The 16,552-nt window shown below is 38.1% G+C and overlaps 1 protein-coding gene across 2 annotated transcripts in view; it reads left to right on the top strand.

The window, feature by feature from the left end:
- The window catches only part of CASD1 (CAS1 domain containing 1), a 64,137-nt gene extending 49,873 nt beyond the window's left edge, over positions 1–14,264 (top strand). For both annotated transcript variants that reach the window (XM_082633007.1, XM_082633008.1), the window contains exons 15-18: positions 183–323; positions 839–916; positions 3,679–3,771; positions 12,793–14,264. In XM_082633007.1, coding sequence (XP_082489133.1) covers positions 183–323; positions 839–916; positions 3,679–3,771; positions 12,793–13,059 — 579 coding nt within the window. In that variant the 3' untranslated portion in view covers positions 13,060–14,264. The remainder of the gene's footprint in view (positions 1–182; positions 324–838; positions 917–3,678; positions 3,772–12,792) is intronic.
- The last annotated feature ends 2,288 nt before the right edge of the window (positions 14,265–16,552 follow it).

Here is a 16,552-nt window from a genome sequence, read left to right as displayed (position 1 = left end):
TTGCAAATTGTTTCCAACAATCATTGACTTCATTTCTTGAAGTTTAAGTTCTTCATAGAAACTTTGGACCTTTAAGCTTTTTACCTACATACTTTTATACATACTGTTCTCCTTTTCCAATTACATTTGCTATTTATTGAAAAGTAGCCGTTTAAAACAGGTTTTCTCTCCTTATTTTTTAGGTAGTCTTTCATGGAATGTTGTTTGCTTTCATTTATCTGGCTTTACAGAAGCGCCAAGTACTTTCTGAAGGAAAGGGTGAACCTCTTTTTTCAAACAAAGTTTCAAATTTTCTATTATTTATTTCAGTAGTTTCTTTCTTGGTAAGTTTCAAAATGTAATTTTCTAAATTTCCAAAATCCATGGTACAGAAAATTAACTTCTAAGAGATAGGAGTTTAATCATTTGTTTTTAGTAATAAAATCTTTACTTTTGAAATTCTTTTTCTCATTTTTTAATTGAACATAAATTCTAAAGAGAATATAAATATATGTATGTTAAATATGAAGAATAACTGAGATCTCAGTGAAATAGGAATTTTAAAAGTTGTAATAAGTTTTGGAAAAAATATAACATAAGGTGTTTGACAGGAAGAGCCATCACTGCCTTATGATCACTACTTCCAGAAAATCACAGAATTATGCTCCCCTGTCTCGACTTTCTGATATTTGAGCACACCAAAAAGAGTGATGAGCAAACCTGTGGACAGTTTTTACTGAAGCTTTTTTAATAGCATAATGAAGTATAATGTTATAAATAAAACTATTTTTAAAGTTGAGTGCTGCCTCTTTAAGGCATATATATTTTTGTGAACTGATGCATATATTTTTTATTTTAGACCTATTCCATCTGGGCTAGCAGTTGTAAAAACAAAGCAGAGTGCAATGAACTCCACCCATCTGTTTCTGTGGTACAGGTAATTATCTTTATTTAGAGAAATTTTTCTTCTTAATTTTTGATAAGAACAGAGTCCTTAGAGGCAGCGAGATTTGAGATTAAACTCTATTAAATGTAGGTATATCACTTAATCTTTCTAAGGCCTACCTTCCTCTAGTGTAACAGAGATATTAAAATCTCTTTTAAAGGGTGGTTATTAAATGTATGGAAATGATCAGTGTCTGTCGCTTAATAAGCACTTGGAAAATGTTAATTCTTTTCTCCTGTTTGCTTTTTCATCATTTATTTATTCAAATTTCTTCATTTACGTTTTTACTTAGAAGATCATTAAAAACTGTGAGACTATGTGTTAAGAACCATGCTACTGGGCTTCCCTGGTGGCACAGTGGTTGAGAGTCCGCCTGCCAGTGCAGGGGACACGGGTTCGTGCCCCGGTCCGGGAAGATCCCACATGCCGCGGAGCGGCTGGGCCCATGAGCCATGGCCACTGAGCCTGCACGTCTGGAGCCTGTGCTCCGCAATGGGAGAGGCCACAGCAGTGAGAGGCCTGCATACCACAAAAAAAATAAATAAAAGAACCATGCTACATGTAAAAAGTACATGTAGCTCCTGCCCTCACAGAACTTACAGTCTAATAGAGATATGGATCAGTAAACATTCATTCATTCATTTAACAATTTTTAAAATTCATTTAACAAATATTTGATACTTACTAGGTGCTAGATATTATGCTGGGGGATATAGTGGTGACCAAATCAGACATGGTCCCTACCCTCACAGAGCCTATATTCTTCTGTTAGAGATAGTAATCATATAATCATATAATCACCATGTAATTATAAATAGAAATACATGATGCTACAATGGAATATAATAAAGGATATAACCTAGTTGGAGTTGGAGTGAAGGTAGTTAGGGTTCAGAGATGATTTCCCTCATAAGATTAAGCTGAGAATGGAGGAATGAAGGCAGGCAGCGAGAACTTAGGCCCTGTGACAGAAAAGAGCATATTCAAGGAACTTAATGAAGGCCACTGGGGCTAGAGCTCAGAGACCCAGGGTCAAGAGAAGTATGTTGCAGTGCCTGGGAGGTGGGCAGAGGCTAGGGGCAACCCAAATCAGATTTACCTTTTACAGAGATACCTCTGGTTGCAGGTAATCATAGGGTATTGTGATTAGTGTAGTGATGGTCAAGTACAGGGTACTTTGGAAACACATGGGATTTCTTCCTAACCCATCTTGATACCAGCGCAGGGTTCTTGGAGAAAGTATGTCTAAGCTGAGGCCTAAAAAATGAGTAGTTCAACAAAGAGGAACAGGGAGGATTTCTGGAGGATCTTCTTTTAGGTTCTAAGTTCTCTTCAATGAAGAAACTATTTTATCCCTCTTAAACCTCTATATAGTCAGTAGAACCAAGCATATGACAGACTCTCCAAACACAATTGATAATGACATTTTAAACATTGTACTGTATTCATATAACACTTTCATGACTTCTTCAGACAACCAGATACAACACTTTGTGTATCATATCTGATGTCATTTTTGTAATGACATGAAAGGAAGGGGGTTGTTCCACTAACAGTGCACTAATACCGAACAACGCAAGGGGAGCTAAGGGAGAGAGTGACTGCACACAGAATAACACTAACACAGGCACTCCTGAGCCTCACCACCTCTTCTCCTAGTCCCTCCACTTCACATGCTGATCTTTCCTGAGTTATTTTTGTCCCACATTTACATTGCTGCCAGTAGAAGGAGACTTTTGAAGAGAGCAAAAAGATGGGGGTGGGCGGCTCCCAAAAAAGCAAATACTTCATGGAAGAAGCAAAATTGTATCATGGAATTTTATTAAATTTTGCTACATAAATATATCATTTCTTGGACTTCCCCGGTGGCATAGTGGTTGAGAATTCGCCTGCCAGTTCAGGGGACACGGGTTCGATCCCTGGTCCAGGAAGATCCCACATGCCACGGAGCAACTAAGCTCGTGTGCCACAACTACTGAGCCTGCGCTCTAGAGCCCATGAGCCACAACTACTGAGCCCACGTGCCACAACTACTGAAGCCTGCGTGCCTAGAGCCCGTGCTCCACAATGAGAGAAGCCACTGCAATGAGAAGCCTGCACACCGCAACAAAGAGTAGCCCCCGCTCGCCGCAACTAGAGAAAGCCCGCATGCAGCAACGAACACCCAACACAGCCAAAAATAAATAAATAAATAAAATTAAAAAAAAAAATATATATATATATATATCATTCTACACAAAGGGCTTCAAGATGAGTTTATATTTTTTCTAATATACATAAAACTGTTCAGCCCTATACTGTGTAAAACCTGCACTTGTTTGCAGTATACAGACCACATGCTGAGAAATCCAGTTTGAGTAGACTCTGGATCAAAAATAACTTGAAAAAAACCATTTATCTGTTGAAGAAGGCCATTGTGTCAATGTATCAAGTTCAAGAATAAAGTTGTCGGGCTTCCCTGGTGGCGCAGTGGTTGAGAGTCCGCCTGCCAATGCAGGGGAGACGGGTTCGTGCCCCGGTCTGGGAAGATCCCACATGCCGCAGAGCAGCTGGACCCGTGAGCCATGGCCGCTGGGCCTGCGCGTCCGGGGCCTGCGTGTCCGGAGCCTGTGCTCCGCAACGGGAGAGGCCACAACAGTGAGAGGCCTGCATACCACAAAAAAAAAAAAAAAGAATAAAGTTATCACTTGAAAGAAAGCAAAATTCTTTTAATAAGCAGGTTACTAATATTTGCCTCTGTGTTTTTTCTTTAGATTTTAGCCTTCATCCTAATAAGGAATATCCCTGGATATGCCCGTTCAGTTTACAGTTCATTTTTTGCGTGGTTTGGAAAAATTTCATTAGAGGTTGGTACATTAATATTTTGGTCTGTCTTACTCAACCAAGTGTTATATGCAGGTGTATATGTGAATGAGTATATAGGTGTGTAAGTCTGACATTTTTTTTCAATCAAAGCTATGTTATTTATGAAATTATAGGGAAGAAATTTAGAACTTCAACAGCAGTATTATAGAATGTAATGGCTAGACATTACATTATTTAAAGCCTTATTTAAATGGCTAGACATAGATGACTTTCAAATATTCTTTACATTGTCTTAAGCTTTCAAGTACAAGATGCTGAGATCAGAAGAGAAAATGAAATAGATATAAATGAAATTTGTAAATAGACATAAATGAAATCAAGTTGAGAGGATTTTGATTTGTTCATTCATAATTAAATATTATAGTACTGGAATTTAGTTTATTGATGCTTATTAAAAAATTCACTCTTATGATTGGAAGTTTGGGGAAAATTTTTAAACTCATTATTTTGTGTGCAGTACCTAATATGAAATTATCTACAGAATCAGTTTAAAGTAGGTTATGAAATACATTCTGAGTATTCTGAGTTTTATTATTTGAAATAGAACATTTTAACACAGAAGAATTCATACTATAATCATAAAAGATACATTATAGAGTTATAATATTTATTAAGTTGTCTTTAAAATTGGGAAAATTTCTCTGCGATTGTTACACACACACACACACACACACAATTCTTTTTCAGATTTTCTTCCCTTATAGGTTATTACAAAATATTTAGTATAGCTCCTTGTGCTATTTAGTAGGTCCTTGCTTGTTGGTTATCTATTTTATATATAGTAGTGTGTTAATCCCAACCTCCTAATTTATCACTCCACCCCCTTTCCCCTTTGGTAACCATAAGTTTGTTTTGTATATCTGTGAGTCTCTTTCTGTTTTGAAAATAAGTTCGTTTATTTATTTATTTATTTATTTATTTATTTATAAGATTCCATGTATAAGTGATATATGATACTTGTCTTTCTCTGTCTGGCTTACTTCACTTAGTATAATAATGTCTAGGTCCATCCATGTTGCTGCCTATGGCATTATTTCATCCTTTTTTATGACTAATATTCCACTATACACGTACACACACACACACCCCGCATCTTCTTATCCATTCACCTGTTGATGGATATTTAGGTTGCTTCCATGTCTTGGCTATTGTAAACAGTGCTGCAATGAACTTTGGGGTGGAATCTTCTCTGGTTTTCTGGCTGCGGTTTTCTTCTCGTTTTCTGCAGATATAGGCTGAGGAGTGGGATTGCAGGATCATATGGGCACTCGAAAAGAATGTGTAGTCTGCTTTTTTGGGATGTAATGTCCTGAAAATATCAATTAAGTCTAACTGTTCTATTGTATCACTTAGGATCTCTGTTGCCTTATTGATTTTTTTTGTCTCGAAGATCTGTCCATGGATATGTGTGGGGTGTTAAAGTCTCCTACTATTATTGTATTCCCTTCAATTTCTCCCTTTATGTCTGTTAGTATTTGTTTTATGTATTTGAGTGCTCCTATATTGGGTGCATATATGACAAGTGTAATATCCTCTCCTTGATCCTTTTATCATTATATGCTGTCCTTCTTTATCTTTCTTTATGTCCTTTGTTTTAAAGCCTATTTTGTCTCATATGAGTATTGCGACCCCTGCTCTCTTCTCATTTCTGTTTGCATGAAATATCTTTTTCCATCCCCTCACTTTCAATCTATGAGTGTCCTTTGCCCAAGAGTGGGTCTTTTGTAGACAGCATATTGTAGGCTCTTCTTTTTTTATCCAATCTGCCACTCTGTGTCTTGATTAGAGCATTTAGTCCATTAACATTTAAGGTAATTATTGATAGATACATATTTATTGCCATTTTAAACTTGGTTTTCTTGTTGGTTTTATATTTCTTCTTTGTCCCTTTTTCTTTTTGTTTTTCCTTTTGTGGTTTGATGATTTTCTTTTGTATTACGTTCTCTTCTTTTTGTTTTCTGTGAATCTGTTGTATGTTTTTGATTTGCTATTGTCCTGTTTCTCAAGTATGTTAACCCCTTCCTGTATCTACTTGCTTTAGACAGGTAGTCATACCCCTCCCTGTATCTACTTGCTTTAGACAGGTAGTCATATAGGCTCAAACACATTATAAAAAAAAGTCTACATTTTCTTACTGTCCACCACCACACTTTATGATTTGATGTCCTCTCTTACATCTTCATGTTCATCCTTTTGCTGCTCATTGTGGTTATCATCGCTTTCTCAGAAATTAAAAAAAATTTTTTTTAATCTGTGTACAGGCTTATTTAAGAGATTTACTTTCCAATTGTGATTATTTCTTTCCTATAGATTCTTACTTCTTTTCCATTTAGAGAAGACCTTTCAATATTTCCTTTAGGATAGGTATAGTATTGCTGTATTCTTTTAGTTTTTGCTTGTCTGAGAAATTCTTTATCTCTCCTTTTATTCTAAATGATGATCTTGCTGGGTAGAATATCCTAGGTTGCAGATTTTTCCCTTTTAGGACTTTCAGTATACCTTGCCACTCCCTTCTGGCCTGCAACATTTCTGCAGAGAAATCAGCTGATAGCCTTTTGGGTGTTCCCTTGTAATTAACTCTTTGTTTTTCTCTTACTGCCTTTAGAATCCTCTCTTTATCTTTAACTTTTGCCCTTTTAATTATATGTCTTGGTGTAGGTCTGTTTGGGTTTATCTTGTTTGGGACTCTTTGTGCTTCCTGTACCTGGATATCTGCTTCCTTCTTTACGTTTGGGAAATTCTCAGCCATAATTTCTGAAAAATTTCAGAATACATTCAATACAAATACATTTTCAATCCCCTTTTCTCTTTCTTCTCCTTCTGGGATCCCTATTATGTGTGGATTGGCATGCTTTATATTATCCCGTAGGTCTCTTATATTACTTTCATTTTTTTTCATTTGGCTTTCTGTCTGCTATTCTAATTGGGTGATTTCCATTATTCTATCTTCCAGATCACTTGTTCATTCTTCTGCATTATTCATTCTGCTCTTCATTGCCTTTAGCTCAGCTTTTGTCTCTGCAAATGAATTTTCTAATTTGTCTTGGCTCCTCCTTTTAGTTTCTAATTCCTTTTTACAGTAATCTGCATTTCTGTTGATAGCCTTTCTTAATTCCTTCAGTATTTCATTATCTCCTTTTTGAACTCAGTGTCTGTTTAAATGAAGAGGTCTATTTTATTGCTTGTTCTTTCAGGGGAATTCTCTTGATCTTTTAATTGGGAGTGGTTCCTCTGCTTCTTCATTTTACTTATATTTCTCATGCTCTATGAGTTTAGGAGAAACAATTACATGCTGTGGTCTTGGAGGGCTATTTTTATGTGGGAACATCCCTGTGTAGCCTGCATGGGTTTAATATTTTTTGGTACAAGGGCTCTTTTCAGTATGGATGCCTGCTGTCTCTTTCCTCAGTGTATGCTGGCCGTTATCCCTTTGATAGGAGGTGTGACTGATGTTGTGGTGACCAGAACCTGCACTGGATATTGAGTGGGCCTCCTCTTTGCTCTGTGGTTGCTACAGCCCTGTTTGGGACAAGGTCTACTCCCTAATTGTTGGGAGTAGAAGCCCCCGATCCTTTTCTGACCTGCATTTCTGAGCTACAGTGCAAGATAGTCAGGATTGGAGCACTCCCACTGGGACAGGAGCCACTGAGTTTTCCTCCGCGGCCGCTGGAGCTGTTCACCAGTGAATGTGCTCTGTTGTGTCACCTTTCACCTACTGTGCGGGTTCACAGAGTAAACTTGTTGGTGCTGCCCTTGGCCCCTCCTCAATGCTGGGAATACCGGCAGTCAGCCCTGGTGTCCCACAGGTGTTGTTTTCACAAGGCCACCAGCACAGATTGACTGAAGTCAGGTCCCAGGACCACAGTGCTCGCACATCTGAATCTACTGTGGGAGCTATGGAGGCAGTTCACAGGCAGTTCACCCTGGCCCAGCCAAGCCCTCACGCACACACACCCACAAAGCCCACAGCTGCTAAGGCCAGATACCTCCCAGCCACAGGGCACCTGTTATCTGTTCAGATGTCCCGCAGGCACTGAATTTACAAAGCCGGTGGCAGAGGTGTAAATCCATGGCTCACACAGCCATGGTGAGAGATTTCAGCCCTGCTTCCTGAGTTGCATGGCCCCTGGGGCTCAGCTGTGGTTTCAGCCCCACCTCTGCATGTGGGCAACACAATGACATATCCTCCCAGGGCCTGCCAAGGTGGCGGTTGGTGTGGGAGCCTGCCAAGGCAGCGGCGGCTGAGGCACACTCTCCTGGAGGCCAATGAGGTGAGGCAGGGGCCAGCACATGAGCTGCTATGGTGGCCCCATCCTTCACACACCACTTAACAATAGCCCTTTGTTTCTGTGGCAGGCCCAAGCATCTTCCTCGAACACCCACTACTGCAGCCGTACCACACTCCAGCCCCTTCAGGCTGTCTCCGCGCAATCAACCCCAGTCCTCTCCCCAGGTCTACCTCATTGCGGTTTTGATTTGCATTTCTCTAATTGTGATGTTAAGCATCTTTTCATGTGCTTTTTGGCCATCTGTAAGTCTTCTTTGGAGAAACATCTATTTAGATCTTCTTCCCATTTTTTCATTGGGTCATTTATGGGGTTTTTTTTTTAATTGGAGTATAGTTGATTTACAATGTTGTGTTAGTTTCAGGTGTACAGCAAAGTGAATCAGTTATACATATACATATATCTACTCTTTTTTTTAGATTCTTTAAAGAACCACCTTTTAGTTTCATTGATTTTTTCTATTGTTTTCTTCATCTCTATTTCATTTATTTCTGCTCTGATCTTTATGATTTCTTTCTTCTAACTTTGGGTTTTGTTTTGCTCTTTCTCTAGTTGCTTTAAGTGTAAAGTTAGGTTGTTTGAGATTTTTCTTGTTTGCTGAGGTAAGATTGTATTCCTATAAACTTCCCTCTTAGAACTGCTTTGTCTGCCTCCCATAGGTTTGGGATTGTTGTGTTTTCATTTTTCATTTGCCTCTAGGTATTTATTGCCTCTTTGATGTCTTCAGTGATCCACTGGTTGTTTAGTACCATATTGTTTAGCCTCCACCTGTTTGTGTTTTTTACAGCTTTTTTCCTGTAATTAATTTCTAATCTCATAGTGTTGTGGTCAGTAAAGATGCTTGATATTATTTCAGTTTTTGTAAATTTACCCAGGCTTGCTTTGTGGTCCAGCATGTGATCTGTGCTGGAGAATGTTCCATGTGCACTTGAAAAGAATGTGTATCCTACTGCTCTTTCGATTGGAATAACCTATAAATAGCATTTAAGTCCTTCTGGGGTAATGTGTCATTTAAGGCCTGTGTTTCCTTATTGATTTTCTGTCTGGATGATCTGTCCATTGATATAAGTGGGATGTTAAAGTCTCCCACTATTCTTGTGTTACTGTCAATTTCTCCTTTTATGTCTGTTAACGTCTGCCTTGTATATTGAGGTGCTCCTGTGTTGGGTGCATATGTATTTACAGTTGTTCTATCTCCTTCTTGGATTGCTCCCTTGATCATTCTGTAGTGTCCTTCTTTGTCTCTTGTAACAGTCTTTATTTTAAAGTCTGTTTTGCCTGATACGAGTATTGCTATTGATTCCCATTTGTATGGAATACCTTTTTCCATCCCCTCACTTTCAGTTGTATGTGTCTCTAGGTCTGACATGGGTCTCTTGTAGATGGCATATATACTGGCCTTGTGTTTGCATCCATTCAGCCAATCTATGTCTTTGGAGCAATTACTCTGCTTACATTTAAGGTAATTATCAGTATGTATGTCCTTATTGCCATTATGTTTGTTGTTTTGGATTTGTTTTTGCAGGTCTTTTTTCTTCCTTTCCTCATTTGTTCTCTTGTGATTTGATGACTATTTTTATAGTGTTATGTTTGGATTTCTTTTTCTTATTTGTGTGTACATCTATTATGGCTTTTTGGTTTGTGGTTACCATGAGGTTTTGATATACCTGTCTATACATGATTGTTTTAAGTTTCTGATATCTTAATATCAAATGCATTTCAAATATCCTGCATTACTTTCCTGTAGTTTCCTCCTCTCACAGTTACTGGTTTAGATATCATGTTCGTGTGTAGATGATTTCCTGTTTCCTGTATGTTTGCCTTTACTACTGAGCTTTCCCATTTCATAATGTTCTTGTTTTAGTTGTGGCCTTTTCTACCTAGAGAAGTTCCTTTAGCATTTGTTGTAAAGCCGGTTTGGTGGTGCTGAATTCTTTTAGTTTTGCTTGTCTGTAGAGCTTTTGATTTCTCCATCTAATTTGAACAAGGGCCTTGCTCAGTAAAGTAATTTTCATTGTAGGTTTTTCCCTTTCATCACTTTATATTGTGCCACTCCCTTCTGGCCTACAGAGTTTCTGCTGAAAAATCAGCTGATACTCCTGCGGGGATTCCCTTGTATGTTATTTGTTGCTTTTTCTTTTTCTTTTTTTTTCTTTTTTCATTATCTTTAATTTTTGTCAATTTGATTACTATTGTCTCACCGTGTTCCCCCTTGGGTTAATCCTGTAATCCTGTGAATTTCCTGGATTTGGGTGACTGTTTCCTTTCCCATGTTAGGGAAGTTTTCAGCTATTGTCTCTTCAAATATTTTCTCAGGTCCTTTCTCTCCCTCTTCTCCTTCTGGGACCCCTCTAATGCAAATGTTGGTGTGTTTGACATTGTCCCAGAGGTTTCTTAAACTGTACTCATTTTATTCTTTCTTATTTTGTTCCATGGCAATAATTTCCACCACTCTGTCTTCCAGCTCACTGATTCATTCCTCTGCCTCATTTATTCTACTATTGATTCCTTCTAGTGTATTTTTCATTGAAGTTATTGTATTCTTCGATTCTGTTTGTTTGTTCTTTATACTTTCTAACTTTTGCTAAAAACTTCTTGTAACTTCTCACTCTGTACATCATTCTTTTCCCAAGTTCTTGGATCATCTTTACCATTATCACTCTGAACTCTTTCTTGGGTAGACTGGTTATTGCTACTTCACTTAGTTGTGATTCTGATCTTGTTCCCTCATATTCCTTTGCCATCTCATTTTAATTTTCTATTTGTGTTTTTATATATGTTGTAGTTTAGTTATGTTTCTTGACCTTGGAGCAGTGGCCCTCTATGGGGGATATCCTGTATGTCCCAGCAGTACACTCCCCTCTCGTCACCCAAGGGCCAGGGACCAGCTGGTCCCACGGTAGTTCTGACCTGTTTTCGGACTCAGTTCCACAGGCTTCTGGATCATAGTTTTCTTGCTTCTGGTGTCTCCCCTCTGGTGGGTCAGTCCAGTCTAGACGCTTGTGCAGGCTTCCTGGGGAGGCGAGGCCAGTGCCTTCCCTTGGTGGGTGGAGCCGGGTCTTGGCCCTCTTGTGGGCAGGGCCATGTCAAGGGGCGTGTCTAGAGGTGGCTGTGGGCTCAAGAAGTCTTTAGGCAGCCTGGCTGCTGGTTGGTGGGGCTGTGTTCCTGCCCTTTTGGTTTTTGGCCTGAGGTGTCCCAGCCCTGGAGCTTATAGGCAGTTGGGTGCGACCAGGTCTCAGTCAAAGGACCCAAAATGTCTGCCTCTAGCCAAAGTTCATGTAGGTCCCCGCTATGCCTGCCACCAGCTTTTATGACCCCAGAGAGAGCCTCCACACCTCCACCCCCTCCCCAGGAGACCTTCCAAGACCAGCAGGTAGTTCTGGCCCAGGCTCCTGTGGAGTCTCTGCTTTTGCCCTGGGTCCTGGTGTGCACCCTCCAAGAGTGAAGTCTTTGTTTCCCCCAATCCTGTGGAGCTCCTGCAGTCGAGCCCCACTGGCCTTCAAAGTCAGTTGCTGTGGGTGCTCCTCCTCCCAATGCTGAACCCCTAGGCATGGTGTGGAGCTCAGAGCTCTCACTCCTGTGGGAAAACTTCTGTGATACAATTATTCTCCAGTTTGTGGTTCTCCCACCCAGGTGGTATGGGATTTGATTATATCATGAGAGCGCCCCTCCTACTAGCTCATGGTTTCTTCTTTGTGTCTTTGGATATAGAATACCTTTTTTGGGAAGATTCCAGTCTTTTTTTAAATTGATAGTTGTTCAGTTAGTTGTGATTTTGATGTTCTCCTAAGAGCAAGGTCCTTCTGCTCTGCCATCTTGTCTCTGAATGTCCTATTTTTTTAAGTCTCCTTTAAAAGAGAGATTGTATAGAATTTAGCATTCTTCATCATGCTGATATTTGTTGAAATAGCTTAAGCATTTTCCTAATCTTTGATATTTTGAAGCAATGTGATGGTAGAACCACATTTGTAATCACAATCAAAAGTAGTAATTGTGTCCTCTAATATGTATACTCACATAGAAGTTGAAATACACTTTTTGGGGGGGGGGTACGCGGGCCTCTCACTGTTGTGGCCTCTCCTGTTGCGGAGCACAGGCTCCGGACGCACAGGCTCAGTGGCCATGGCTCACGGGCCTAGCCACTCCGCAGCATGTCGGATCTTCCCGGACTGGGGCACGAACCCGTGTCCCCTGCATCGGCAGGCGGACTCTCAACCACTGCACCACCAGGGAAGCCCTGAAATACACTTTTGAAACATTCAAATGCAATTCAAGACATTTGTCTCGTGCATAACAAACACGAGGACATCTTAAAAAACATGCCATTTCCCATTCATATATACATATACATAAGTATATTCACAAATATACATATGCAGTACAAACGTGTATACACACACACACAGTAATTCTTTATTTGGCGTCTGAATACAAAAGTTCATATATCATTGCATGATATAGAAGACAGCTGACAAAGAAATGTTTTTAAAGTTAGAAGGTTCCTGTGGTTCATTTCTTGGGGACTTTGAAGCAGTGCTTCAGCAATTAGGACACTAGACTGCAATAGACTTTTCAAGGTCAACAGTGAAACATAATTAAATGGTTTTGGAAAAGCCCTCTGACATAATTATGCTATCATATGTTTAAATTAGGAACATCTGTAATATATTCATGGACCCTCTGAACATACCTAACTTGACATATTTTTCCTTTCAGCTGTTTATTTGCCAGTATCACATATGGCTGGCAGCAGACACAAGGGGTATCTTGGTACTCATACCTGGAAACCCTATGCTCAACATCATTGTCAGCACTTTCATATTTGTTTGTGTGGCACATGAAATTTCTCAGATCACTAATGATCTTGCACAGATTATTATTCCTAAAGATAACTCATCTCTGTTGAAAAGATTGGCATGTATAGCTGCATTTTTTTGTGGACTCCTCATCTTATCATCTGTTCAAGATAAATCAAGACATTAGGATATTAAAACCTTAAACTCTTCATATGAACTTTGTGTCTATGTGGAGGAGAAGAGCATCTATCTGAAGATACAAATGTATATGTAAATAAAAATGTGTGTGACAAGAAGATAGCTCAGTGACATCTGTTCAACGTGTGTGGTTGTATATTTTGGAAATGTACATATATGATGTGAAATACTGAAGAAAATTGAAGCAGAGTGCATTGTATAGGACTGCATGTGAAAAGTCTTTTCTACTGGATCTGTATTTCCTTTTATAAGTGATTTTAAGTTAACATATGAAGGCAGGGAAATAATTACCTTTCCAGTAAAAAATACAGATAATTAGCTTAGTGACACCACTGAGTGTTTTGATATTTACTAAATTTGTGGTAATAAAATAGTATGCACCTATATTCATCATGGAACTTCTATTTCGCTGCAAACTTTCTTACTTGGAAAGACAGCAGTATTGTTTTCTTATATGTGCAATGATGTGGAATGACAAACAGTATGTCTTCTGTGTTCATGTTCTGATTGTTATGTTTCCTGACATGAGTTTTCTTCCTAACTATGGTTTTCAGGTATATAAGCCTAAAATCTTTGTACACTTTGTCTCAAAGTTGTTCTAGGCTCCATCACAGGGTTTTGTCATTGATACTGTTGTAGCTTTTTATAAAAAGGCCAAATTTTCTTTCTAGTCCAAACATTCACCTGTTTCCTTTCTTTAAGCTATACCAGTGTAATACCAGTTACCCTGTGGATCCACTGAATATGCTTTCCCCCATCTAATTAATTTTGTATATTATTTCCAATGTTTGGAAGCTCTTTATAACCATTTTGGTATTTCCTATTACTCCCTCCTATTTTTTAAAAAATATTTATCAATCTAAACTTGTGCAGTGTAGTAAAGATTCAACTTATGTTTGAGATGTATAACCATAAGTAGAATTTTAAGTAAACTGGTGACCTTGGGCAATGTATGTTTTTGGTTTTGTTACAAGCTAAGTGTTAGAGGTATAAATTTATTTATCTGTTGTACAGATTTGATTATAAATTTTAATGTTTGAAAGATTGCACTTGTTTGCTGTTACTGTGTATGGGGTAAAATATTTTTTGTTCATGGTATAAAAAATATGGAGTAATTTAAACAGTAAATAAACATTCTGTGGATGCTTATTTTTGTATTGTAAAGTATCAATTAAACTTTTTTTTAAAGCTGGATCCATTAATGATTGGTTCAAATGTCTAATTCATTTCCTCAGCTTAAATTTACTTTTTCAGTCCCTTAGCGTATATAGGTAAGTCACTGTGATAGTTAAAGAATAATTTAGTTATCAGTGCTTCAGAGGATAATCTGCCTTTCTGCTCATGAGTTAAAACATTGTTTTATTAGTCATGTTAAAGATTTTTTTAATTTATTTCTTTAGCACTGGATTTATGTGCTAGTGATATATTTCCATTAATTGAGGAATATTTCTCAAACAGATGTGTGGTCTTTCTTTTTCCTCTCTTCTCCTGCCCTTACTTAATCTTTTGACATTTCCCAGATAGACAATTGTAATGATTCATTGCCCTGCCTCCTAGACTGCAGGCTTATAAGTAGAGAATAATATAGTTATAAATCAAAAACTTCCAAGTACTGTGATCACATTATTCTTGCTGGTGTGGCTTGCCAATGAGTAGAGTGCATTTTAATTTAGCTTGTAAGTTTTATCATCTGAGAAAGATTCCTCCTGATGAAACAATTGAAAAAGAAAGATGACCATTTGTTTTTTAGAAGTACTTACATCTTCTAATAGTGAAGCCAAGTGAAAAGTTTTTTCCTAAAACTTGGAACTGGTAAGCCCTATTTCTTTATCACGTGTTCTCATTTAATTTATATGTATAAAATAAAAGAGTGGCACATAAAAATTAAAATCAAAATATGCATTTGTCATTAAAATACATTCTATTTATATTTGATTTTCTTAATGAGTCTTTATGGATAAGAGGTTATTGTGGTATAAGTTACCACAATGATAGCATCTGTGGTATGTTTTAATATTTTTTCTGCATTGACTCACAGTGATTATTTCCATTGCTCAGTCATACCATTCTTCAGAAAAAAGATGTTTAACAGAATATTTAGATATGCTAAAATTTAGATAAAACCACAGATTCTCTAAAACTCAAATTTTCTGTAATATAAATCATGTTGAAAAATCTATCATCTGGCCCCAAAAGGTACTTGCTTGACTCAGTCTAACCCAATCCTTCCCCGTTTCCCTTGTCAAACGGTCCCATTTTTATGGATAGCCAACATAGCATTAAAAATTCAGAGCCTTCACCTAAAACCATTCTCTGTACCTATGAACTGGATCCTATTTGTTTTAGGTGCTGGTATAAGATAACATTTATATCCTACCATTCCATTGTAAGATAAGTTGGCCAGTTAAAATTTTAAAGATGGGTGAATATTATTTCAAATGTTAGCATAGGAAGCTTTTAAGCTTGGTAAAATTAACTTTAATGATAAGCATGTCTGTGTTTGATTATGTATATTTTTTACTAGCTTGTAAAAATATGTATATAGGGCTTCCCTGGTGGTGCAGTGGTTGAGAGTCCGCCTGCTGATGTAGGGGACACGGGTTCGTGCCCTGGTCCGGGAAGATCCCACATGCCACAGAGCAGCTAGGCCCGTGAACCATGGCCGCTGAGCCTGCGCATCCGGAGCCTGTGCTCCGCAACGGGAGAGGCCACAACAGTGAGAGGCCTGCGTACCACAAAAAAAAAAAAAAAAAAAAAATGTATATAAACTATTAAGCCTAAACAAATAAACCATAGGACCTAGGGCAGAACCTTCATAAAACAGACTCAGTAAAAACAGTTTGTCAAGGAACATGCAATTTCTATGAGAATGCCTCTCCCCCTTTAGATTGATAAGATGGGGAGGGACAATCTAGTAAACTTGAGAGCCAAGTTGGAATTTTTATGTTGAACAATATTAAATTGCTAATATGCTATCATTTTGACCTACAAACATGGCAGTTTCATAGGGCTCAACCTAACAGCTTTCCTTGATTAAAACATCAACAACTTGGGTAGTTTCCTGCAGAATTGATCTTGACAACTTCAAAAATTCTAAATATTAAGATACTCATGCTTGAAAAGCACGTTTAAATCTGTATTGATCTTTTAATGAAATCCCTCCTAGCATCTTGTATTATATGAATTAGAATTATAAAACTTCTGTAACAGTTAGATCCATAAGGTAGTATAAACGAGACTATTTTCCAAAAGTAGAGCTGAATATATTATGAGCTATAATACATCTAACAGATTAAGGAGACTTAAATTTCTGTGATTAAAAAACTTCCAACAAACAAAAGTCCAGGACCAGATGGCTTCACAGGCGAATTCTAGTAAACATTTAGAGAAGAGCTAACACCTATCCTTCTGAAACTTCCCGGAAATTGCAGGGGAAGGAACACTCCCAAACTCATTATACGAGGCCACCATCACCCTGATAC

Source organism: Mesoplodon mirus (genome assembly GCF_964341445.2).
Source record: "Mesoplodon mirus genome assembly, chromosome: 9".
Lineage (NCBI taxonomy): Eukaryota > Metazoa > Chordata > Mammalia > Artiodactyla > Ziphiidae > Mesoplodon > Mesoplodon mirus.
This window is presented reverse-complemented; position numbering and strand designations above follow the sequence as displayed.